The 24,530-nt window shown below is 36.5% G+C and overlaps 1 protein-coding gene and 1 pseudogene across 16 annotated transcripts in view; one reads left to right on the top strand and one right to left on the bottom strand.

The window, feature by feature from the left end:
• Positions 1 to 24,530, top strand: part of Pcm1 (pericentriolar material 1) — a 96,165-nt gene that overhangs the window by 47,389 nt on the left and 24,246 nt on the right. For 10 of the 16 annotated variants that reach the window (XM_057752816.1, XM_057752805.1, XM_057752806.1 and 7 more), the window contains 6 exons: positions 1,292 to 1,511; positions 1,618 to 1,763; positions 2,283 to 2,473; positions 5,979 to 6,150; positions 8,557 to 8,915; positions 18,794 to 18,958. In XM_057752816.1, coding sequence (XP_057608799.1) covers positions 1,292 to 1,511; positions 1,618 to 1,763; positions 2,283 to 2,473; positions 5,979 to 6,150; positions 8,557 to 8,915; positions 18,794 to 18,958 — 1,253 coding nt within the window. The remainder of the gene's footprint in view (positions 1 to 1,291; positions 1,512 to 1,617; positions 1,764 to 2,282; positions 2,474 to 5,978; positions 6,151 to 8,556; positions 8,916 to 18,793; positions 18,959 to 24,530) is intronic. The other 6 variants (XM_057752810.1, XM_057752819.1, XM_057752817.1 and 3 more) reach the window with 1 other exon arrangement.
• On the bottom strand, positions 10,606 to 10,777 carry LOC130862961 (40S ribosomal protein S29-like; annotated as a pseudogene).

The raw sequence follows: 24,530 nt of genomic DNA, 5'->3' as shown, positions 1-24,530 counted from the left end.
AAATAGGCTGTTGATAATCAGACTCAATCTCTGGTTCCATTTCCTCCCCTAAAGGTCAGTGGGTGGGTCTGGAAGTAACTGCTCTTTAGTGACATAGTTGATTTTTCTGGAGGACCCCCCCCCCCCCCCGAAGGGCTTTCTAAGGATTGTATCTTTGTTTTAAGTTTTGGCTTGGATAAAAGGGGCTTACTCTACAAAGAGAATCTGCCGCTCAGGAGATTCTAAAATTTTAGTGGGGGACACACAAAACACTGGGTAGTTCTTAAACTAGATTCATATTTCATTTTTAACATACAGATGTTGCTGCAATAGATCCCACCTTGACCAGATTAAAAATTGTTCCTAAGCTTTCATCTTTGCTTCTGTTGGGGAGAATTAAGCAAAAAAATGAAACATTTCAGATGGTAAAAAAAGTTATGTTAATAAACTAATTGTATTACTGGCAGCAGTGGTATATCCTAAAAGTCTTGGCTGCTGCTTGAATTTTTTTTCTTTTTTCTTTTTCTTTTCTTCTTCTTTTTTTTTTCCAAGAGAGGGTTTCTTTGTGTAACTTTGGTGCCTGTCCTGGAACTAGCTTTTGTAGATCAAGCTGACCTCAAACTCACAGAGATCAGCTTGCCTTTGCCTCCCAAGTGCTGGAATTAAAGACATGTGTCACCCTGCCTGACTTGGTTGTTGCTTGAAAGGATCACTTGAGACCACAACAATGTAGTGAGACCCTGTCTTTAAAACAAAGCAAAGCAAAAACAGCAGGAAGCAATACTAATTGTTATTTATGGTTTTTTTTAATTATATTTGTGTGTGTGTGCATGTTTTTGTATATCCTTTTGTGTCATAGTGCACAAATAGAGGTACAAGCACACCTTGCAGGGGTAGATTCTCTCTTTCTGCCTGTGGGTCTCTGGGATTGAACTCAGGTTATCAGTGTTCTCCCGTTTCTGGTCTGCATTGTTACTTCTAGTAGTGATAAAACTTAGTGAATAAATGTTAACTAAATATAATATTGCTACTTGATGAAGTAAACCTTGAAGAATAAAAAGTGCTCTAGTCAAAAGATTGTTTTTATTTTGTAGAATATAGTTAGATTATAGTATAAGAATACAAATGAGAAAAACTAGAAAGCAATTAGAGAATTAATTGGATGAGCTGGAAGTCTGACTTTTTTCCCTTTTTTCTTGTTTGATAATGATGAAAGAAATACTAGTCTGTTGAATAGGATTTGATGTTTGTACTGAATTTTAAAATCTAAATTATCACACGTGATGACTTAAGGTTCTAAATTCTCCATTAGGTGGAAGAATAATCGCCCTGTTTCAGCAGATGGAAATTATCGTCCTTTAGCCAAGACAAGGCAACAGAATATCAGCATGCAACGACAAGAAAACCTTCGATGGGTGTCAGAGCTCTCTTACATAGAAGAGAAAGAGCAGTGGCAAGAACAAATTAATCAGCTAAAGAAACAACTTGATTTCAGTGTCAATATTTGTCAGACTTTGATGCAAGACCAGCAGGTAAATTGTATCTTTGAAATATATTCTTTTAATTTACATAGTTTTGAAGCAGTACACATTTTCTTCAAGACATTGGTTAACTGTTGCCAAAATTTTCTTCCAACAGACTTTATCTTGTTTGCTGCAAACTCTTCTAACAGGTCCTTACAGTGTTATGCCAAGCAATGTGGCATCTCCTCAGGTACACCTTATAATGCACCAGCTGAACCAGTGCTACACACAACTAACGTGGCAACAGAATAACGTTCAGAGGTAATCTGCTTGATCACAAGTATTGCTACTGTATAGTAGTGCTAAAATGAAAGGAGAGTTTACACTTACCTTCAAGGAGAGAAAGGCTTGAGCCAAACTGCTGTCAGTCTATTGTCTGAAACTTATAAGCCATGATCTGTTACTGTGGGCCTGAGATTTATTTATAAAATTGGTATTAAATTATATACTTAATGTTGGGTAAAATATATAGTGTATAAATTATACCACAGTAAATTTAGGTTCTGATATTTATACCTATGTCTGTTAATACTAAGCTCAGTACTTGTTCCAACAGCTAATTTATTGAATTAGGCCAGCAGAGCAAGCAGATACTTGTTGTAGGATCAGAGTAGCCTCGCTATCCTGAGTGCTGTTCAGTCATTTCTTAGGTGTATTGTTTTTTTAATTTAGCTTGTTGATGGTACTATTATATTGATTTTTGTTTGACTTTTAAAGTAGACCTTTTTTGTTGCTGGTACTTTTAACTGACTTTTAAATTACTGGTTTACCTTTTTGTAGGTTAAAACAAATGCTAACTGAACTTATGCGTCAACAAAGTCAACATCCAGAAAAAACTAGAAGCAAAGAAAGAGGCAGTAGTGCATCACACCCCTCTTCTCCCAATTTACTTTGTCCTTTCAGCTTTCCAACACAGCCTGTAAATCTGTTGAATCTTCCTGGATTTACTAACTTTCCATCATTTGCACCAGGTAAGTAACTGAAAACCTGAAGGAAAAATAAGTAAATGCAAAAATTTTGAACTGGTTATGATACTGCATGCCTAAAATTCCAGCACTAAGGAAGTAGAGGCAGTAGAATTAGGAACTCAAGGCCATTCTCAGATACGCACTGAGTTTGAGGCCAAACTGGGCTAAACAAGATCTGTCTCCAAAAAGAAAGAGTTTGAGTTTCTAATTTCTATTGTACTGGTTTTCCTTTTTTTATTGTTTCATAGTTTTTTATATGCATATAATGTTTGGAGCAAATTTCCCCCTCTATATGAACTTTTCCTATATCCCACATCACCACTTTTACCTCCCAACTTCATGTACTATAGTTTTGTTTGTTTGTTTTGTTTTTAAACCTACCAAGCCCACTTAGCCTGCTAGTATGTGCAATGATCAATTGATAGTAGCTTTTCAAGAAGGGATAGGGCAGCCGGGCGGTGGTGGCGCACGCCTTTAATCCCAGCACTCGGGAGGCAGAGGTAGGTGGATCTCTGTGAGTTCGAGGCCAGCTTGGTCTACAAGAGCTAGTTCCAGGACAGGCACCAAAGCTACAGAGAAACCCTGTCTCGAAAAACCAAAAAAAAAAAAAAAAAAAAGAAGAGATAGGGCTTTGTGAACCCGCTTTCTGTCTATATTACATGAATGTTTTAAAATAATACATAACTATTATTCCTTGGAAATTTCCTACATACATAAAATGTATTGTGGTCATATTTATTGCCCGATCATCCTCCATAGTTTTCCAAATCCACTCTCCACCCTCTCCCAACTTTTCATATTTTTTAAAAAATGACCAAATCTAATTTAGCTGTCCATAAACTGCTGTGTGTGGGGCCATCCGTTGGAGCGTAGTTAACCTGCTAGGGACTACAACCTTAAAGAATACTGACTCTCCCTACCTTCAGAGCTATCACTCTTTAACTCTTCCGTAACATCACTTTGTCAGTAGCACCTTGGCTAGGGGTGGGGAGCTGGGTACTTATGAACCCCTCCCTTTTTCATGCTAAAATGTTGACTGGCTTGATCTTGTGTAAGCCTTCTGCAGACAGCACAGTTGCTGCGAATTCATGAAAGCAGCAAGTCAGCCCTGTTATGTCCAAAGACACTGTTCACTCTGACCCTGTTCAAACTCTAGCTCTTAAAAACTTTTTGTCTCTCCTTCCTAGATGTTCCCTGAGCTATGTGGGGAGGGCCTGCATTATAATCATTCCATTTGTGCCTGAGCACTTCATTGACGCTTATTCCCTTTACTTTGATCAGTTGTGAATGTCTTGTAGAATTTTTGGCATGCTTTAGAGTTGCAAGAGAAGCTATTAAAGTTACATTTTTCTACATTGTTCTAATGAAAAGTTATTAAACATGACTGCTAACAAAACTCAGGTATTTATTAAGGGGAAAGATACTGATCTTGTTTAAGGGCTACTGTCACCAGGCAAAACATTACGAAGTTAAAGATGAGTAAGATAGTACTTAAGAGAAACCATATCTTGGTAGGTGCATTTAGTGTAGGCTTTTATTAAGATGATTTTAGGTGTTTTTATTGTTATTTGCTTTGCTTTGCTTTCCCTCTGTTATATACCAGGTACTATGTATTGCTGAGATCGAAAGATGAGTTAAGATAAATCTTAAAAGGAATTTAGGATTAATTAGGAAGGTAATGTTAATGCTTATAGCAGTGCAATTGTTGCTTTAACAAGGAAACAGATACTTAGAGAATATGAGCAAGTTGGTTTTAGAAAAGATGATATTTAAGCTAAAGGATGAATAGGATCATTATTTCCTTAATGATTAAAATGGGAAAAGCATTTTAGCCAGTAGAACCATTTAAGAGTTTCAGAGCATTAAATATCATTTGGTGAATTTAGAGGAAGTTTATTGTGTCTAGTGCTCAGAGCCAAAGCAGGGACGTGATTGGTGTGGCTGGAGAGTAGCAAAGGCCTTTTGTGGCGTGCAAAGAAAGCTTAAGCTTTATATTGCCTTCAAGAGGGAATATAGAAGTACTTTGAGCAGGAAAGTACATGAGACTTTTACTTCAGGAAGATTATACTGTCATACTATTGAGGAAGATTAAATCGTCATACTGTTGAGGATGATTATACTGTCACACTATTGAGTACGATTATACTGTCATATTATTAAGGATGATTGTACTGTCATACATGCTATTGAGGGAGATTATATTGACATACTATTGATGATGATCATACTGTTATACTGTCAAGGGAAATTTTACTGTCACACTATTGAGGGGTTGGAGGGAGGAGCTAAGAGTGTAATTGACTAGAAGGCTTTCGTAGTGATGTTAAAAAAAGAGTGTTAGTCCAACAGTGATAAAGCATGACACTAATGGTAAAGAAAACAGTTGAAAGTATTAGAATAGGCCAAGTGACTAGGTGATTAAGAAGGAAGAATTGAATGTATTTGCTGAGGAATGTAGAAAACAAAGGTTGAGAATCTTTCATAAATATTAATATCCATATTTCACAGTATATTTTCTTAACAGGATTTCAAAGCATAGGCATTAAAATTTGAACTTTTTTACTTCATGAGTATTGACTAATATTGATAGCAAATATTGTTTGAGTAGACTTTAAGTAATAAATGACAAGATATATCTGATGCTCATTTTCATGTTCATGTTATTACTAATATTCATACCCATGCCAAATGAGTTAATGAATTATTATCAATTTCGTAGCATTATTTTGAATATTAAGTGAAATTGTATATAAAGTACTTATCCTTAAGTCTGACACCCAATGATAATTTGATAAAAGCACTGCTAGTTATGACTTCTAATACTTTTTTTTTAAGATTTTAAATTTTGATTCTTAATTATGTATGTATATCTGTGTTTGAATGTGGATTTGTGCACATGAGTACAGTACCCATAGAGGCTAGAGGAGGGTGTCATATCCCCTGAAACTGAGTGTGTGGTTCAGGGAACTAAACTCTGTCTGCAAGAAGAGTTCATGTTCTTGACTGCTGAGCCATCCGTCTCTCTGCTCTTGTAACTTCTAGTTTATTGTTTGTTTTTTTTCCTTTTTATGTATTATTTTTATATGTATTTCAATGCATGTGTATCACATGTGTGCAGTGTCCTTGAGGCCAGAAGAGCTCATAGGATCCCCTGAGACATGAATTTCAAATAGCTGTGAGCTGCCAAATAGGTTCTGGGAATCAAACCCTGGTCATCTGGAAGAGCAGCTGGTGCTCTTAGGAGGTATATAAGAGCTATCTCTCTAGTCTTGACTTCTAGTTCTTAAGAGAAAACCATTAATTACTTTAGTATCACAAATATCTCAGATGTAGTAGGATGAGCTATAAGTAGTAAATGAATACACGAGCATCCCTTTATTGACCTAGCAGTTTGTTTTGGTAGGTTTGGACTGAATATTTAGTCACTTAAAGCTCTTAAGAATAAATTTTAATTTCATTTGAGGCTAAGGTACTTCTTTATTTTTTTTCTTTCCCGTGTTTTTATTAGGAATGAATTTCAGCCCTTTATTTCCTTCTAATTTTGGAGATTTTTCTCAGAATGTTTCTACACCTACTGAACAGCAGCAGCCATTAGCCCAGAATTCTTCAGGGAAAGCAGAGTATATGGCTTTTCCAAAACCCTTTGAAAGCAATTCTTCTATTGGAGCAGAAAAGCAAAGGTATTGATTGTATCAAAGTCTAATGTTTTACCATTCACTGAAATTTTTTTAATATTACATTGTGTGTGTGTGTGTGTGTGTGTGTGTGTGTAGGTCAAAGGAAAATTTGAGAGAGTAAGTAGGTTCTCTCTTTACACCATGTGGGTCCTAGGAATCAAACACAGATTAACAGGCTTGGCAGCATTTACATGCTAGCCTATTTTGGTGGCCCACCTATTATGTGACATAACACAGGGAGAATTTTGTGATATATAGTAAGTAGCTTGATATATAGTATTGGTTATATGAAGTTTATACATCTTATAGCTATCCCCCGAGCTAAAGAACTGATCCTTGTCCAACTGCCAGAGTTTTGGTCCAGGGTATCTTTCGAGATTCATATGACGTCACCAGAAATGTATGATTTATTCTTGATTTGATGTTTCCTTTTAGGTTAAAAAAGTTCAATGTTTACTGTCTTAGTACTGGAAACTGAGAGTAACTGCTAGAGAATAGTTTGATTTGTAGCCTCTGTAGACAATTCAAATATTATTATATAGTATATTATTTTATTATAAAAACAACTTTTAGCTGGACATGATGATTCATGCCTTGATGCCCAACACTTGGGAGGCAGAGGCAGAGGCAGAGGCAGGTAGATCTTTGGAGTTCAAAACCAGCCTGGTCTATATACTGAGTTCTGGTCCAGTGAGGGCTACATAATAAAATTCTGTCAAACTTTTATCTAGGAAGTGTTGATAGTACATGATATCATTCATAAGATTTTATATTCTTTCTCATATTTATTAATTTTTAATATAATTTCCCTAGCTATATTCTCTGGCACAGTAGTGTAAAAGAAGAGCTCTGACTTCAACCTTCCTGCTGTGATTTTTTTCCATCTTATGTTTTGTATACCCTCGATATGGAAACTACTCTGATTTTGCATTAAGTATGTCATGCTTAGGATGGAACTACATATCTTGCTTTAGCTACTTAAAATATTTCAAATTAGGTATCTTTATCTTACCAAGTCTGAACCTGAGTTAAGTAACTAAAGACAGTGAGTGAGTTCAAACCTGGTAGTCTGTAATAAAGGTCATAAACATACTGCATTACTGTAAATTGCTAACAAATAAATATTTTAAGTCAGGCATACTATATTCTCTCTGTCATAACCAATCATCTATGTCGTTTTTATTATTTAAAAAAACAAATAAAATTTCAGCGTGGTGGTGCACATCTTTAATTTCAGTACTCAAGAGGCAGAATTAGTTGGATTTCTGAGTACAAGACTAGCCTGGTTTCCAGACTATGTTTCAGGATAGCTAAAGCTACAGAGAGACCCTGGCTTGAAAAAGAATCAAAAACAGAAAAATAAAAAAACAGCCACAGACAATCTATAAAGATGAGAGTGGCTGTGTGCTCATTATATTTCATTTATAGGGATTGAAATGTGAATTTTGCTGGGCTTAGTGATGCATACCTTTAATTCTCAGCACTCTGGAGGTAGAGGCAGGAGAATCTTTGTAAGTTCAAGCCTGGACTAGAAAGCAAGGTTAACCGGGGCTGTTACACAGAAAAACCCTGGCTAGAAAAACCAAAAAAGAAAAAAAGAATTGTGAATTTTATGTCTCACTCCATATGTGGAATATTTTTCTGACTAAAAGAAAATAAAACTCTTTTAAGAAAAGAAACAGTTCTAGTTCAAGGTCATCTAAAACAGTTTCCACTGAGTTTGTCCTCTGACCTCAAAATTTCTGACTTTTGTTTCCAGATAAAATGTATAGGTCCATGTCTCCCAAAAATATTCTTTGTAAAACACTTGCTAGGCTTTATAATAAAAAGCTGTATATTTCTTTTTTTACTGTTGCTCTTAAGACACTTATAAGCACGCTGGCATATAAAGACTTCTGAGAAATCCTGCAGACCTTTTTAATTTTGTTTTGTGCATTTTTAAAATAAGTGATAGCATTTAGCAGATAAAATATGAGGAATGGCATTAGGTCAACAGCGGCTGTACTCAGTGAGTCGTGGGGTACATTGATTGGTCGAGTGCCCATTTGTTTTCACAGATTCCAGTCTGGTTGAAAGGCTTTGAGCAGCTCATGTCTTCCCAGACTATTAGCTCAACTCTTTCACAGCCTTTCCTAACGTGTTTCCTGGTATATCTTATATTTTTGAATTTACGTTTCTTTCCTACTTCTTACATCATAAATACTAGATCTTTGATTTAGACCTTGCTAATAAAGGGTTCAAGATAAAAGTAATTTGTAACACTTAGTATTTGCACACTGAATGCATGTTGTTGTGAAAACATTTTCCTAGCTTGATGATTTTATTCACCTAAATCTATTCCATATGTGGAGATTTCAGTAGATAAAATAAATCTTATTTGTAATATCTAAAACTCTTTATATTGGTAAGGAATCAGAAGCAGCATGAAGAAGAAGTTGAAAACACCAAGACACCATGGTTATATGATCAAGAAGGAGTAGCAGAAAAACCGCTTTTTAAGACTGGATTTGCAGTGTCTGTAGAGAAAACTTCAAATAGTAACCGCAAAAATCAACCAGATACAAGCAGGAGAAGACGCCATTTTGATGAAGAATCATTGGAAAGTTTTAGCAGTATGCCTGATCCCATAGATCCAACAACAGTAACTAAAACATTTAAGACAAGAAAAGCATCTGCCCAAGCCAGCCTGGCTTCTAAAGACAAAACTCCCAAGTCAAAGAGTAAGAAGAGGAATTCTTCTCAGCTGAAAAGTAGAGTTAAAAATATTGGTAAGTTTTGAAATTTCTTGAGCATTTATAGCATAAGTATAGTAAATGTTAGTCTTACTTTTTTGTGTGTAGCTAGATGTATAGATATTGTTGAGGCCTGATTCAAACATTTTTACTTAGCTTTATAATTTTTAAATTTCTAAGTAGCATTTAATTATTTTAAAGCTTTGCATTTATTTTTTGTGCCTTTTAAACTTTCTTGTTTCGTATATATATGTGTGTGTGTATATCATATATATATGTGGAGTACATACATACACACACGTGCATGTGCACGAAAGAATACACACCAGCATGCTTCTCCTTCCAGTGTCATATCCTTTTCTTTAGTCCCCCCCAACCCACTAAATCCAGTTAGTGTAGCCCATATGTATATGGGTGTGGAGTCATACACCGGAGGAAATCCTGATAGTGAGAACACTTCCAAAAAAGAATGATTCTCTCCCAGCAGCTATCAACTGTCAAGACTCAGCTGAACAAATGTTCTCCAAATTTTATGTTACTGAAAAATTGTCTAGATACCCAAATTTTATTTACTTTTTGTCTTCCAGTGTTGTCCCATGGCACTGCATTGAATTTTAATCAAGTTTTTTAGATTCTTGATGATTTGTGTAATGGACTTCTAATATTTAATACATTGTTGCTTTTTATTACCATAAATTAAATCACTTTTAAAACAGGCTTACTTGTAGATAAACTAGTGTTTCATTGAATTTTGTTATTAAATATTATGTTTAAGTTCTCTTTATAGCACTACGATGTGTACTTGCTTTTAAAAAGTAGGTTCTTCTATAATTTTCTTAAAAGTTTACCAAAGTACTAGATTGAAAGAAGTCTTGTTAGTTAAACTTGAGTATTATAGATAAATTCACATACTTAAGTTTGGTGAAACCAGAGAACCATTCAAATAGATAATGCCACTTTTCTCTGAAACAGACCCTATGAACAGTCACATAATTTTGTATTTCCTAGTGTTCCCACAAATATTCTGATATATAACTAAAGGAATGTGAGCAATTTTTTGGTGTAATGTTCTCTCATTTAGCTAGATAATTTGATGTGCTGGGGGCATTGCTCCTTAAACTTTTTAAGGTCTCATATGGGACTCCCATAGAATACTGTTTTAAGTATAGATTCAGAATCATCAAAAGGAGAATTGAGAGTTCAAGTCAGACTGGGCTACCTATTAAAATTCTTTTTAATAAACAAGCAAACAAAAAACAGATCTATATTATTGTGAAACAACTTTTCTTTTAAATTATAATTTCTTTTTTTTTAAAAAAATACATTCATTTATTTATTTATTATATATACAATATTCTGTCTGTGTGTATGCCTGCAGGCCAGAAGAGGGCACCAGACCCCATTACAGATGGTTGTGAGCCACCATGTGGTTGCTGGGAATTGAACTCAGAACCTTTGGAAGAGCAGGCCATGCTCCTAACCTCTGAGCCATCTCTCCAGCCCCTATAATTTGTCTTCTTTCCTGAGAATTTCATGGTCTGTAAAATGAAATAACATACCCAACCCCATTTTCCTCATTCAGCTGTGCACATATTCCCCAACATGTCACATTCTCAATTTTATGTCTTTTTTTTTTCTTTGAAGGTCTAATATTTTTATGTACAAAGAGTTGCATGATCTCTTTCACTGGTAGATGACCTTGAATAACCCATTCAAGAAAGGTTATTTAGTCCAACTTTATGAAACCTGTGTCCTTTGCATACTAATGGAAACATTGCCAAAACTTGTTCAGTTTATATTTCTCCATCAGACCGTACTTGTTTCAGTGAGCTTGAAAATAAATAAGAACCCTGCCTGAACTTCTGCGGGCGACTCTGGTAGAGCTGCCGGTGACCCATCTTGCCTTCAGATGGCCAATGAGAAAAAAGATGTCTTTTTTGATAACCCACTAAGTCCAATAAGTGTTGTACATACATGTGGGGTTATCCACTGGAGCACAGGAAGTGTTACCATGGAAACACCTTCAGAAAAGACTGATTCTTTCTCCCCCAGCAGCTATCAAATGCCAATCACTCCAAATTAAGCAACAAGGCCTAAAGAGCACCTCCCCATCTGTCTACGCCAGAGTTTGACTGGCTTGATCTTGTGCAGGGTAACTATAGCTACTGTGGATTTCTGAGTTCTGTAACCATGTCATATCTAGAAGACAGATTTTTACTGCACTTTTCTCTGTCCTCTGGCTCTTACATTCTTGCTACCATCTCTTCCAAGATATACCTGGAAACTGGGTACTTAGGGGATTCTGGTTGACAGAGATGTCCTATTGAGGACTATGTGCTCACTTTCTTCTCAGCATTTTGACTAGTTTTGCGTCTTTGTAATGATTGCTGTCCACTGGGGGAGAAAAGCCTTTCGGACCAAGGCTTAGAAAGCATCCCTCATCTATGGATATAAACAGGTATTTCAAAGGCAATTTTACAATGGCCATTTAGAAAAGTAATAGTAGCAGATTGAGTTGTAAGGCCTAAGACCTCCCCAGTACCAGGCATGAAATTCCCTCCTGTCAGTATTGCCCCTGCAGGGTCCAGCACTGGGTAAGACCTTTGGTGACTTTTCTCTCTCAGCAACCTTCATGACTCTGTCTGGCATTATGAAAGCTAACCATTAGAAAGGAAGTTTCGTATGGTTTGAGGTTGATATCTCTATGGCATGCAATAATAGTGTGTGGTTTCTTTAGCAATAGGGTCTTATCCATGGAGTTACAGTGGATGTCTTAGGATTTCTTTTTCTGTGATAAAAGACCAAAAGCAATTTGGGGAGGGAAAGTTTTAATTCAATCTTTAGTTGTAAGCCATCATGAAGGAAAGTTAGGACAGAAACCTGGAGTCAGAAACTAAAGCAGAAGCTATGGAGGAGTGATGCTTACTGACTTGCTCCTCCTGGCTTGCTCAGCCTGTTTTCTTCTAAGTTCCAGGACCATCTGCCCAATGTTGACATCACCCACAGTGGGCTGATTTCTTCCTACATAATCATTAAGGGAATGCCCAAGAGACTTACCTATAGGCCAGTTCAGAATCCCACTTCCCAGTATCCTGTGGTGTTTTGTATACCTTTGGACCCTCCCTGACCAATAACTTGTAGGGAGGTATCTCCTGACTTTCATTGCAACTTGCATGTAATAGTTTATCTCCTTTGGGAGCTATATTGCCCACCAATGCAGAATAATTTCATGCAAATAATTTCATTTTGTTTTTGAAATTAACTTACTGACATGGTTTCCTTTGTTTTGGTTAATTCACAATCTATATCCCCTCTTCTACGCTATCCCCAACCTCCATTCTTGCTTAGTTCTTTACTCTCCCCACCTCCAGTATACCCTTTCTTCTTTCATAGCACATATATTCCACTATCACTCCAGTTATATTTTGCAAATGGATTTTGAGATAGTAGGCTTCCCTAGAGCTTTCCATACTCCATCCTTTTGATTAGCCTTCCCTACAACCCCTTGGTTTTGCTCATACTCCCCCCCACAAGCCATTCTGCTCCCAGTACTGTCCCTTCACAACTGCCCAACTGAAAAATGCCCCTTTGTGGCTCCACTCATGAAACAAATGATTTGAAGCTAGAATTTGCATCTGAGAGGGATCATGCAACATTTGTTTTTCTTCACTTTAGTTGCTATAATTCTTTTTATAATTCCTTGCACTTAACCTACAATCATTATTTCATTTTTCTTACTACTGAGTAATATTGCAATATGTTTTCTTACCCATGTGTGTGTTGATGAACATACAAGTTGATTCCACTTTCCACCTATTCTGGAAAGAGAGGCAGTGGACATTAAAATGCAGGTGTCTCTGTAATAGGATATAGTCTGCTGAGGATATGCCTAAGAGTCCTATAACTGGGTCATATGGCTATTTCTAGTTTTTTTTTCCCCCAACATTGCATGCCCATTAACAGTTTATAAGAGGTCTCCTGTCACAACATCTTCATCAATATTTGTTGTCATTTGTATTGCTGATTATGGCCATTCTGTCAATGCCATATATATGGCTAAGCTTTTTTATGTTAGGACAAAGATTGTTATTCTGATCTTTGTACTGTCATCCCTCATATGCAATTATAAAGATACCTGCCCAAATAATACATTCACATTTGTTCACTTTGCATTCACTGCCATTGTTAAAGCACCATTTACAGCAGAATCAAACAGTATAGCACTAAAATTGATAATGTATGACAGAATCAAATTGGTCAACTAAACTCTTGCTATTTAGAATATAAGCCATTGACATCTATAAACTTAATAGAAATGCACAAACTGTTGAAGCCCACCTGTACTAATAAAATCAGTATACATTGCACCAAGATTCAAGAACAACACCGGAACAAAGTGGAGGAGGACAGAGTTTCATCTTTAGCCATTTTATAGTCCTTTGATATCCTGCAGGAGTGAGACAGAAAATTCTCATGTTTCAATAGAATTTGTGAGGGTGTGAGCATGCATCTTTTTTTTTACCTTGACAGCCTCCCAGAGAGAGAGGAAAGTGAGAAATGGCCACATAGTATCCCTGTGTTCCAGGAAACTGATAAACAATGGGTTAGCTCTTCTTTCAGTGACTGTTTGGAGATGTTCAGGGCCTCCGGAATACCATGGCTGATGCATTTCCCATCTGTAAAGGCATAAGTAGAAGTGCTATTATAGGTATTTCAGTCATGCTAAGTAAAACAGACCCAGGCATAAGAGAGAGTTATGGACAGAAATTAGAGATAAGAACCTTGAAGTATCGTGTGTTACTCATGCTTTCTTTCACAATACTGTCTTGTCTCACTTGGCCACTGTTAATATGAAGTAGTAACCATTACTAATTGTGCTGTTTCCCTTGAAGAAACTTGACCTGTTTGCTCACATCTATAATTGAAGTTACTTAAGAGGCTGAGTCTGGAGGATTGCAAGTTTGAAGTCAACTTGGCTCATTGTGAGATACTGTCTCAATAACAAAACAACAATCCCCAAATGCCCTAGAGATAACTCCTTAGTTACACATTCGTACTTAACTTAGAAATTCAGATCTTCTTTCCTTTCTGATAGGAAAGATGGCATATCAGGGAAAGATGCTTGCCACTAAGCTTAGTGACCTAAGTTCCATCCCTGAGATCCCCATTGTGGAAGGAGAGATTCCCCAAAGTTGGTCTAGACCTCTACATGCTGACTTAGCTAAACATATACATAATAAATTTAAAATATAATATAAAAATTAAAAAGAAAGCTAGCCTTTACCCTTAATAATTTTAATTTGGGTCTTTAATCATGGGTCTTTTTTCTCCTCCTTTGTAAATATTTTTAAAATTACTTATTATTCTTCTCTCCCTCCCTCTCTCTCTCTTCCTCCCTTTCTCCTTCCCTCTCCCTCTCCCTCTGTGTGTTGTGTGTGTTTGTGTGTCTTGGGTCAACGTCCCCAGGCATATGTATGAAGGTTAGTGAAGGTTAGGGGACAACTCCATGTAGTTAGTTCTTTCCTTTTACCTTTATATGTGTTCCAAGGTCAAATTTTATTACCTAGGCTAGCACAGTAAGTGCCTTTAGGGTGAGCCACTTCTCTGGTCCTTCCCTCTGTAGATTTTTTTTTAGATTATTTTAATTTATGTATACGAGTATTTTGCCTGCATGTTTGTATGTACACCACACATAGCTGATGTTCTTGGAGGTCAGAAGAGGGCATCGGATCCCCTGGAATTGGAGTTATGGATGATTGAGTTACTGTGTTGGTGCTGGGAACTAAACGCAAGCCTTCTGGAAGAGCAGCAAATGTCCTTACCCACTGAACCATCTCTCTAATCCTCCATTCTTTTAAAGAATATTACTCATTCTTTCTTGGAGCTCCAACACCAACTCCCGTTTCCCACTCTTTCCCCATGAGGAGTAGATTGACTGCATGTTTGCTTTTGTAAAGTACATAAAGAGAATTTTCTATGTATCCATAACCTATATATAATTTCAATTATAATTCATTTAATACTTCTCATGTGATTCAGTAATAGAGTCAAAAGTAATTCCATTTATGTAAATCTTACTAGGTTAACGTACCATTTTTTTTCTTCAGAGCAGTTGTGATAATCAAACCACCATATGTATGGTATACATATTGTTTTCCACAATACTTTTGGTAGAAATTTCTTTTATTTGTGGATCTGCTCCATGTGATAAACAGTAATAAACTAGCCTTTAAGAGACCTCTTCCCAGTAAGTTTCATGCAGAATGGATAATTGTGAATAGGCTTCATCCTGGAAAACCAGTGAAGAAATCCTAACTTAAATTATGTTCTTAGAAATAGAAGAGGAGGTTTGAAAACACAGAAGATATCACAGACAGAACAATATTTGGGGAGCTTATTTGATAATATCAGAGCAGCTGCTCTGATCAAGGGGACATAAGTAGTAAAGGTTCTTCTCTCATTTATCTTGATTGACAAGGGTAAAATCAAAACTTGAGTCTTAAAGAAAGCTATGTAAGAAGAGATGAGTGCAACCTCTCCTTCTTGGCATTTCTTATCTGAGGAGTAGTGATTCTGTGTCTCCTGGAGATACTAATAGGCAGTGTGGGGAGCTTCCCTACCTGCATGTAAGTAAACATTAGCTTTTGCAGCTGAGGGAGAGAAAATACTTTTTTGTTTTTATATTGTTAGCTAGAATGTGGCTTGACCAGAGGAAAAATGTGTCTGCGCTATACTCTTAGAATGTCACCATTAAAGTGACCCAGCATTTGTGTTCAGCTTTAGGGTGTTAAAATTCATGATTAGGAAGTGGATATACCAGTGCATATAAAAAGAAAACTAGCTACCAGAAAGAGTTCATAGAAGCAGACTACCAGAACAAGCAAAATCTAGCAAAAGAATGTTTTGAAGGAAATTCACAGTTGAACAAATTAATAAAGGCATGTAAGCAGATTGAATTAGAATATGTAAATTCTTTAAAACTAGAGAAATCGTTCTGTTATCTTAATATTGTTTATTAAAGAGGGTACATAATAAATATGAACTCCCAAATTACCAATTTTGAATAAAATCAAAGAATTCTGTCATTATAGACCAAAAGGTGGTAGGTGATAAAATCAATTGGAAGGGCTTATTCTTGAGGCTTAAGAGAAAAATCTTTGAAATCTAAAGTGCTATGATTTGTAAAAGTAAAAGGCAAGAAGCAATATTTTAACACACGGTAAAGTGATAAAGGGTTTGAGAATAGTACAATTCAGAGCAGCCAACTTTTGTCCATTCAGAAAGGAATGGGGACACTGCATGTATAGTGATGTACAGGGTGTTCAAATTCCTGAATGTCAAAGATGAGTAAAAATCTGTTTCCAGAGAAAAGAATAAGTTTTATATAAAAAGGAGCCTAAGCTGGGCGGTGGTGGCGCACGCCTTTAATCCCAGCACTCGGGAGGCAGAAGCAGGCGGATCTCTGTGAGTTCGAGGCCAGCCTGGTCTACAAGAGCTAGTTCCAGGACAGGAACCAAAAAAGCTACGGAGAAACCCTGTCTCAAAAATCAAAAATAAATCCCAGCACTCGGGAGGCAGAGGCAGGCGGATCTCTGGGAGTTCGAGTCCAGCCTGGTCTACAAGAGCTAGTTCCAGGATAGGAACCAAAAGCTACGGAGAAACCCTGTCTCGAAAATCCAAAAAAAAAAAAAGAAGATAGATAGATAGATAGATAGATAGATAGATAGATAGATAGATAGATAGATAGATAGATAGATAGATAGATAGATAGATAAAAGGAACCTAACTGGCATCAAGCAATCTCACATTCTAGAGAAGAAAGATGGATAATATATAATCCAGTAGGCTATAGAGGCAATATCCCTGTAATCCTAGCATTTGGTAGGCCAAGGAGGACTTGCTTTGCTTTTGCTGCTGCTGCTGCTGCTGCTGCTTCTTCTTCTTCTTCCTCCTCCTCCTCCTCTTCCTCCTCCTCCTCCCCCCCCTCCTCCTCTTCTTCCTCCTCTTCCTCTTCCTCCTCCTCCTTCTTCTTCTTGTCTTCCTCCTCCTCCTCCTTCTTCCTTTTCATAATAGATTAACTTTGTGTAAAGACAGACAAGAAGACCGTACAGCAGGTAGGCATGGTTGCATACACTTACAACCACAGTACTGTAGAGGTGAGTCAAGAAGATTGCTGTGAATCTGATGAGCATCTGAGCTACAAAGTGATACCAGATCGTGTCACAAAGAACCAAAAATAGACAGACATGGAGGAAAGGGTAAAAACATATAGACACTTTGTGGTGCTTTTTTTTGTTTGTTTTGGGTTTTTGTTTTTTGTTTTTCGAGTCAAGATTTCTTTGTGTATTTCTGGAATTCAGTATGTAGACCAGGCTGACCTGTAACTCAGAGACCTTCCTGCCTCAGCCTCCTAAGTGCTGTGTTAAAAGGCATGTACCATCACTGCTCAGCTGTGAGGTATACCTACAAACACATATACACAAACTAATCTCAGTATATAATTGAAAGGTAAAGTGACTGATGCAGGAGGGTTGCTACAAGTTCAAGGGAAGATTGAGCTATTAGAACAAGACCATTAATCAAAATAAAAAATCAGTAAAGTATTAGCAACTGCTAATGTATCAAAAGAATATTACACAATTGACTGTTAAATTTACTTCAGAAACACTCATGATTTGTTGCTAGGAAAAAAGTCATATCCATAGTGGTAGGTTAGATTTGAAGTCATTCCTAATGAAACAAAACAAAACAAAAATAGTAGAGAACAATAAAGCCATTAGCCAGTGTCTTTTGTAGTGTAGAATGGAAATATTTCACAGACATTTCTGCCAAAATAGGAAACTAAAGAGGGACCGTCTCTACTACCAACCTGTTTGTCTGGTTATCTTTATTTGGAAATTTAGGACGAGGAATAATTGGAATGGCTATTAGTAAGGTGAAATACTTGTTTCTATTAGTTTCGTTTTTTGTTCTTTTATTTTGTTTTTGGTATACGAGACAATCCCCAAAGATACTGGAAGATAATTAATGTTAAGGTAAACTGATGAAGTAATTGGGAACTGAGTAAGTGAGCAAATATTTAGTAACAAGAAAAATAGTAGGTTTATAAAATGCTATATATTTTGGGTAATATAAAAAGATTTAAGTATAAAAACATAGCTCCTTCTGAGATGGAAATGTATAAAATTAAATACAAGTCTTCTTCAAATTAAGTGCATTTAATTTTAGTCTATTTTGCATTGCCTTGGGTTGTTTTTGAAACTTAACAACAAAAAGGCCTCAGCATACACAGAAGAATAAGTATCTAAAAGTAGTCAAGAAAAGAAGCTAAATCTGGCTTGCTTTACCAAACATACTGCGTCACTTCTGTGACCAAAAGAATAAAAATGATCTGGGAATAGACTAAAACTATGTAAAAAATAAGACAGAGTGAAATGTGAGGGTTAATATATTGATCAGCATGTATTTGAATTCAGTGAGAAAAGGATAGATGCAACTATCTATCCATGGAAAAAAAAGGAATTGAGTTGTGACATATAACACAATGAATGTGAAGTTTAAAGACCTTAGGAAGAAAATTTAGTAGAGTGTTTCTGTTTTGTCTTTCCTAACATTGAAAACGTGTTAACTTGAAGTCTGGTAGAGAATTCAGATCTCATAAGATTTCCCATAGCTTTACTTTCAGTTGAGGTATTACAATACATATCAAAAGATGTGATTGGACTGTTAGAATTGATTCTTGTTACTCCACCCTTCTGAAGGTTATTTCGAAGGTATTCAAAGACATTCGAAGGTATTCTGTTTATGCCAGACTGCTATACGCTCTAAATCGAGCTACTGTTTTACTGTGGAAACCAGTTCCCTTCCAGGGATGTTAGCTGCAACTGATAACAGCGTCACTTCTTTTACCCGAGGGTATGAAAGTGCCAGTGTGTCTAGCACATGTGAACCTTGCAAAAGTAGGAACAGACATTCAGCCCAGACTGAAGAGCCTGTTCAAGCAAAATTATTCAGCAGAAAGAATCATGAGCAGCTGGAAAAAATAATAAAATATAGTAGGTCTGCAGAAATATCTTCAGGTATGTTCCTTTTTTTATTTATTTTAATCCAAGGAATTCATCTTAAATTTGAAAAACTACACTAAAGCAAGTTTTAACAGTAGGCTTTCACAGAGTTCTGTCATTTGAAATGTTTTAATCATAGAGAAATGTAAACTGGAACTATTTTTTGTTGCTTTGATCTCTTTATTATATCCACACATTAAAATTCTTCTAAAACAAATAATTGATAATATATGGAATTCCTAATTGGAATTTTGAAACTCTTACCTAAATAGGATTTTGATATGAAATCTTATTACTTTCCTTCTTAAAACATTTGCTGCATTATACCTGTGCTAAAGTGTGCATCCCTCTGTATAACAAATATAGCCTCTGCCTTAGACTTTTTTTAGTGGTCCTGAATCAGAGCATTCCCGTGGCTGCCATGGCATTTTTCAGCTTACCAGTCATCAGCTGTTATCTTTCCATATCACATCCATCTCCTTTTTGCCTGTTTTTTTTTTTGTTGTTGTTGTTGTTTTTCTTTATGTTCCTTTCATTCTTTTTTTTTTATTCTTTTTTACTTAAAATTTCCAACTGCTCCCCGTTTCCCATTTCCCTCCCCCTCCTCCCACATATTGCCCCCTCCCCCCGCTCCCCTCCCCCTATCCCCACTCCACTTCTCCTCCCCCTAGTCCACTCCCCCTCCCTCTCGATACTTAAGAGCAGTCCAAATTCCCTGCTCTACATGAAGACCAAGGTCCTCCCACTTCTATCTAGGTCCAGGAAGGTGAGCATCCAAACAGGCTACGCTCCCACAAAGCCAGTTCATGTATTAGGATCGAAACCTAGTGCCATTGTCCTTGGCTTCTCATCAGCCTTCACTGTCCGCCTTGTTCAGAGAGTCCAGTTTCAACCCATGCTTATTCAGTCCCAGTCCAGCTGGCCTTGGAGAGCTCCCAATAGATCAGTTCCACTGTCACAGTGGGTGGGTGCACCCCTCGTGGTCCTGATTTCCTTGCTCATGTTCTCCCTCCTTCTGCTCCTCATTTGGACCTTAAGAGCTCAGACGGTTGATCCAAATTGGGTCTCTGTCTCTCTCTCGATCCATCGCCAGATGAAAGTTCCTGTGCCATTCTCCTTGGCCTCTCGTCAGCTCTCATTGTCCACCACATTGTTCCTTTCATTCTTTTGTTGTTTTTTTGACTTGTTTTTGTTTTTCAAGGCAAGGTTTCTGCAGCTTTGGAACCTGTCCTAGAACTAGCTCTTGTAGACCAGGCTGGCCACCAACTCACAGAGATCCACCTGCCTCTTCCTCCCGAGCTACTACTGCCCAGCTCCTTTCATTGTTAAGTGAAATTTTAATTCTGGAATCTTGTGTTTGAATCTAAGGTTAACCTTAGCTTTCCCTTTCATTTCCATTCTTGTCTGTTATTTTCCATTATCTGAGTCACAGAATTTAGTATTAAATGATTTTAAATTTTTGTGTGCTTTGATAGCAACTACTTTTTATATTTTACACTAAATGTTGGTATAATACGTGGTATGTGGTATGCTTTCTGTAAGTGTTCATTGACTAGAGTCAGTCACTGTCACCATTTTACTTTACGTCAGTGTCAGAGCCCTCTCCAACAAAGTCAGCCAGGGGTCTGGAAGGGGGTGCTGAGGCTAAAGAAATGTTGAGAGAAATTGAGGTAGAAAACACAGGATAGATTCGGGGGACTGCCAGCTTACTCTGGATAGCCAGCCCCGAGTTTATTTCAGAGCCTGCTTATATACAAAAGCAGAACAAAGCACAGCACAGTCGTTATCTAACCACAAGACCATTCCTGTCCTTGAACAAGCAGTTTCTTCTATCTGGATATTCCCTAAGGTTTGGCACCAGCAGTATTCTTTCTACAAGCCACTATGTTCTTTTCTCATGGGCGAAATGCTCTTTCCCTTGGGCTTAATCAGAGCTGTCTCACAGCCTTCAAGGATACTAGAACAAGCAGAACAGGCAAGCTTGAACTCTGACTTTTGAGCTAGAATGGACTCATGATGGAAACTGAGTCACTTGTGGGTTACCGCAAATCAGCACCTATATTTTACTGATTTTTTTAAAGAATAGGTACATTTCAAATACAGAGAGATTCATAGTCTTGTTTGTCTCCTTTGATTAAAAATGATGTCAGCTACCATTTGTTTTTTTTATTAAAAATTTTTGTTTTATAAAATTTTTACCCATGCCATTTGAGTCTCATAATGCCATTGCTTTATTTCCATTTTGCAGTTGTAGAATCACAGGGAAAATATCTTTTTTCTTCCAGCACTGTTAAAAGACTGTCAATATGAAATTGACTTTCTTATAAAATTTGGAAAACAATACCCTTAATTTAGTATCTATTCTTTGGAATTCACCCCAAGGGAGCAGAAGTGAGAAACAAAAATTGAGGGTTAAGTGTTGGCTGAACAGTCTAATTTCAGCTATGTATAAATAAAAACGTAAAGGAAAACAAGGAGAGAAGAAATGTGTCAAAATATTTGCAGTAGTTTTATAAACTATAATCTCATTTATGTTTACTAATAGTTGTTAGCTTTGTAATTGGAATAGAAACTTCACATGTGCTTGTATTTTGAAATGGCTTTCTCAAGCTTGTACTGCTAGGAGTTAATAGCATTGGCCTTTTTTTTTTTTTTTTAAGATTTATTGTCTCCTTATGTCCTATAGGCCAGTAAAGGGCACCAGATCTCATTACAGGTGATTGTGAGCCACCATGTGGTTGCTGGGAATTGAACTCAGGACCTCTGCAAGAGCAGTCAGTGCTCTTAACCTCTGAGCCACCGCTCCAGCCCCCTAGCATTGAACTTTCAACTGTACAGGATTCTTTTTTTTAAATAAATAAATAAATAAATAACAATTCTATTGTACTGGGCCCAGCAAAATTTTTAAATTTTCATCTCTTTTCACTATTTTTTTTACCGAACAGTGGTATTGCCAAAGAGTTGGGTGGGAGTTGAGAAAGGCCACAAAATTGAATGACTTCATAAAAATTTAGTATTATTACTTACATTGAAAGTTAGTATTCCTAATTTTATTGTTGTCACTTTAAAAAAAATTGAGTTCAAGCATGGTGGCACATGGCGCTAATCCTAGTACTTAGAGGTCAGAGACAGGCATATCTGTGTGAGTTGGAGGCCAGTTTTGTCCACATATTGATTTGTCTACCAGCCAGGGACACATAGTAATAACCTGTCTCAAAAAATTATTGAATTTTGGTTAAATAAATACTTTGAGTGTAAAAACATGCTAAATATGCTACTCCTTAATATTCTAAAAGGCATGTTTTTCATTTATTGTGACCCTAAGATTCTCTGCATTGTTTATTGATGACGCTTATTGTGACTTTGCTAGCTAGAGTGCAGCATTTATTGTTTTTATTGGATTATGGTTGCCTCTTCTCCCATGGGAATTACAGGCTCCTCCCCAAATGACAGTACTTCACTATGACTGTCATTTAGCTTATAGCAGAGTTTCTTTACTGAGATTACTTCCAATTTTTAAATAAAAGAATTATGCTTATAGATGTTTGGCTTAGGTACCACATGAGGTCCTTGAGGAAGTGAGTAGAGAGCATCAGATCTGGGACTATAGTTTCTAGGTGGTTGTGAGCCACATTGTGAGTGTTGAGACTCAAACATGGGTCCTCTGGAAGATCTAGTGCTTACTCTTACCACTGCATCATCTGTCCTGCCCTTTTGACGAGTCTGTTTGCAGATAAAGCATAAACTATTCCTTTCAATGACGTGTCACTGTAGGCAAACATTTTAAATTTATTTTTCTCAATCACTTACTGTAAAGGCTATCTTTACAACACATAGACATATATTATGTTCCTCCTGTGTCTGTCCTTCCCTACAGCGTGTGCTGAAATACTAGACCAAGCTAGCAAATTTAAGAGAAATGCATGTGATGAAGTGCCAGGTAACACTCTGCTTAATTCTGGTGTCCATGTTTGTTACCTTTCTATTTTGAATCTAAAATTCTTATATTATCCTAAATTTTTTGTTTGGTTGGTTTTGTTTTATTACGGTCTCTGTACAGAGCCCTGGCTGTCCTGGAGTTTTCTGTGTAGACCAGGGTGGCCTTGAACTTGAGAATCACCTCCCTCTGCTTCCTGAGTGCTGGAATTAAAACCATGTGCTACCAGACCCACCTTTTTTTGTTTTTTAGTTTTATGTGTGTGGGTTCTTTGCCTACATGTATTTCTGTGAGTTGAATGCCTGGGGCTGGACCTGGGAACTGAACCTGAGTCCTCCTAGAACATCTAGTACTCTTAACTGTTGAGTCATCTTTCCAACCCTTGAATTTCTTTTCTTTTTTGGATTTAACTTAGTGTATGTATGTTACTGAACTTATAAAGATAAGAAACTCATATTCTACAGTCTTTTACTTAGAATTTACTGTTGGGAAAACTGGGTACCTTTCTTGTTTTGTTAACATGAAATCTAGCAAACACATCTGTAAAAATGATAGAAACTGTTTTTGTAATAGTGTTTGAAACTTATTTGTTTCATGTATCTGAAATAGCAAAAAGCATTAATTTTTTGTAAGTAGATACAGCTGTTTTTATACCATAGCTATTTTTTTGCTACTTGTCAATATCTGAAAAGAAAAATCAAAAAAATCCAACTATGATGGGCATAGACTATAATTAATAAAGATCTTAGAAATTTAGAAGTATTCCAGAATGCTATTTTAACTCCAAAATACATATTTGTATTAGATACAGTTTTATATGAATTACAATTAAAAAATATTTTACCCCCTATTGCAGCAGTTATGAGAGGGTTTTTTATTTAATGTGATTCATATGATTTACAATTAGAAAAACATTTTAGCTCCTCCTGCAGCAATATATGAATGGAAAGTAAAGTCCTATTTGAATCCTTAGGGGTTTCTAAAAGTTAAACATAGGTGAGAGCATCGGCTGAGCTGTTAAAGACTTGGTTCATAACCAAAATGTCAAGCAAAACAAGGACCCAGACCTGACAAATATACTAGATGTAAAGTAATAGAATCTCAATTCAGTTGTCAGAGATTAGGGAATTTTTTTAGCATTAATTTTAGTTTAGGAGGAAAGACTGACATGAAATTTAAAACTTCTAACAGCATAAAAAAATGAGATGAAGATTGTAATTAGGAATAATTTTGTCGTAGAATAATACTTTTTATCTTACCAAACTGTTAAGCCATTACTTTAAAGCTTTGAAAGAAACATTTTAAAAATTAAACTCTGGGGCTGGAGAGATGGCTCAGAGGTTAAGAGCACTGACTGCTCTTCCAGAGGTCCTGAGTTCAATTCCCAGCAACCACATGATGGCTCACAACCATCTGTAATGAGATCTGGCTCCCTCTTCTAGTCTGCAGGCAAAACATCCAGACAGAATGCTGTATACATGATAAATAAATAAATCTTTAAAAAAAATTAAACTCTGATTATTTTGCCATATGTGGGTTGAACATTTACATAACAAGTAGTACCCTGGTCTGGATTTTCCTTCCTTGAAATAGAGATGTCTTTGTTTTCATTCCTATTTTAATTAGTGTTACTTTTATTTTGATACATCC

The sequence above is a fragment of the Chionomys nivalis genome, chromosome 20, assembly GCF_950005125.1.
Source record: "Chionomys nivalis chromosome 20, mChiNiv1.1, whole genome shotgun sequence".
NCBI lineage: Eukaryota > Metazoa > Chordata > Mammalia > Rodentia > Cricetidae > Chionomys > Chionomys nivalis.
Note: the sequence above shows the minus strand (reverse complement) of the source record. Positions and strands in the feature narration are given on the sequence as shown.